The 384-nt window shown below is 70.8% G+C and overlaps 1 protein-coding gene across 1 annotated transcript in view; it reads right to left on the bottom strand.

Annotated features, from left to right (window-relative positions):
• The window catches only part of PPP1CB (protein phosphatase 1 catalytic subunit beta), a 31,559-nt gene extending 31,177 nt beyond the window's left edge, over nt 1-382 (bottom strand). Inside the window, exon 1 of the mRNA XM_006910350.3 lies at nt 100-382. Coding sequence (XP_006910412.1) covers nt 100-151 — 52 coding nt within the window. The 5' untranslated portion in view covers nt 152-382. The remainder of the gene's footprint in view (nt 1-99) is intronic.
• Nucleotides 383-384: the final 2 nt, after the last annotated feature.

Genomic DNA, 384 nt, shown 5'->3' with positions numbered 1-384 from the left:
AAGGGGGGGACCCCCCGGGTTTCGGCGGCGGAGGGAGGGGAGTGAGGGCTCAGGGAGGAGCCCCCCCACGCCGCCGTGTCGCCCGGGCCCCGCACTCACCCTCCAGCAGGCGGGTGATGAGACTGTCCACGTTCAGCTCCCCGTCCGCCATCTTGTCGGCACCAGACGCTCCTTCCCGGCAGCGGGAACAAGGGCTTCTCGGCGGCGGAGGCTGCGGCGACGGCTCGGCGTTCCCTCACCTACACGTCACGCGGCGGTGCGGTTCGGCCCGGGTTCCAGCGCCCCCTTGTCCCTGGGACCCTCCCCCCACCCCCCTGCAAGTAAGTGGCGGAGCGCGCGCGCTCGGAGGCACACGCGACAAATAAATAAATAAACAGGCGAGCG

The sequence above is a fragment of the Pteropus alecto genome, unplaced genomic scaffold (genome assembly GCF_000325575.1).
Source record: "Pteropus alecto unplaced genomic scaffold, ASM32557v1 scaffold61, whole genome shotgun sequence".
Classification (NCBI taxonomy): domain Eukaryota; kingdom Metazoa; phylum Chordata; class Mammalia; order Chiroptera; family Pteropodidae; genus Pteropus; species Pteropus alecto.
Note: the sequence above shows the minus strand (reverse complement) of the source record. Positions and strands in the feature narration are given on the sequence as shown.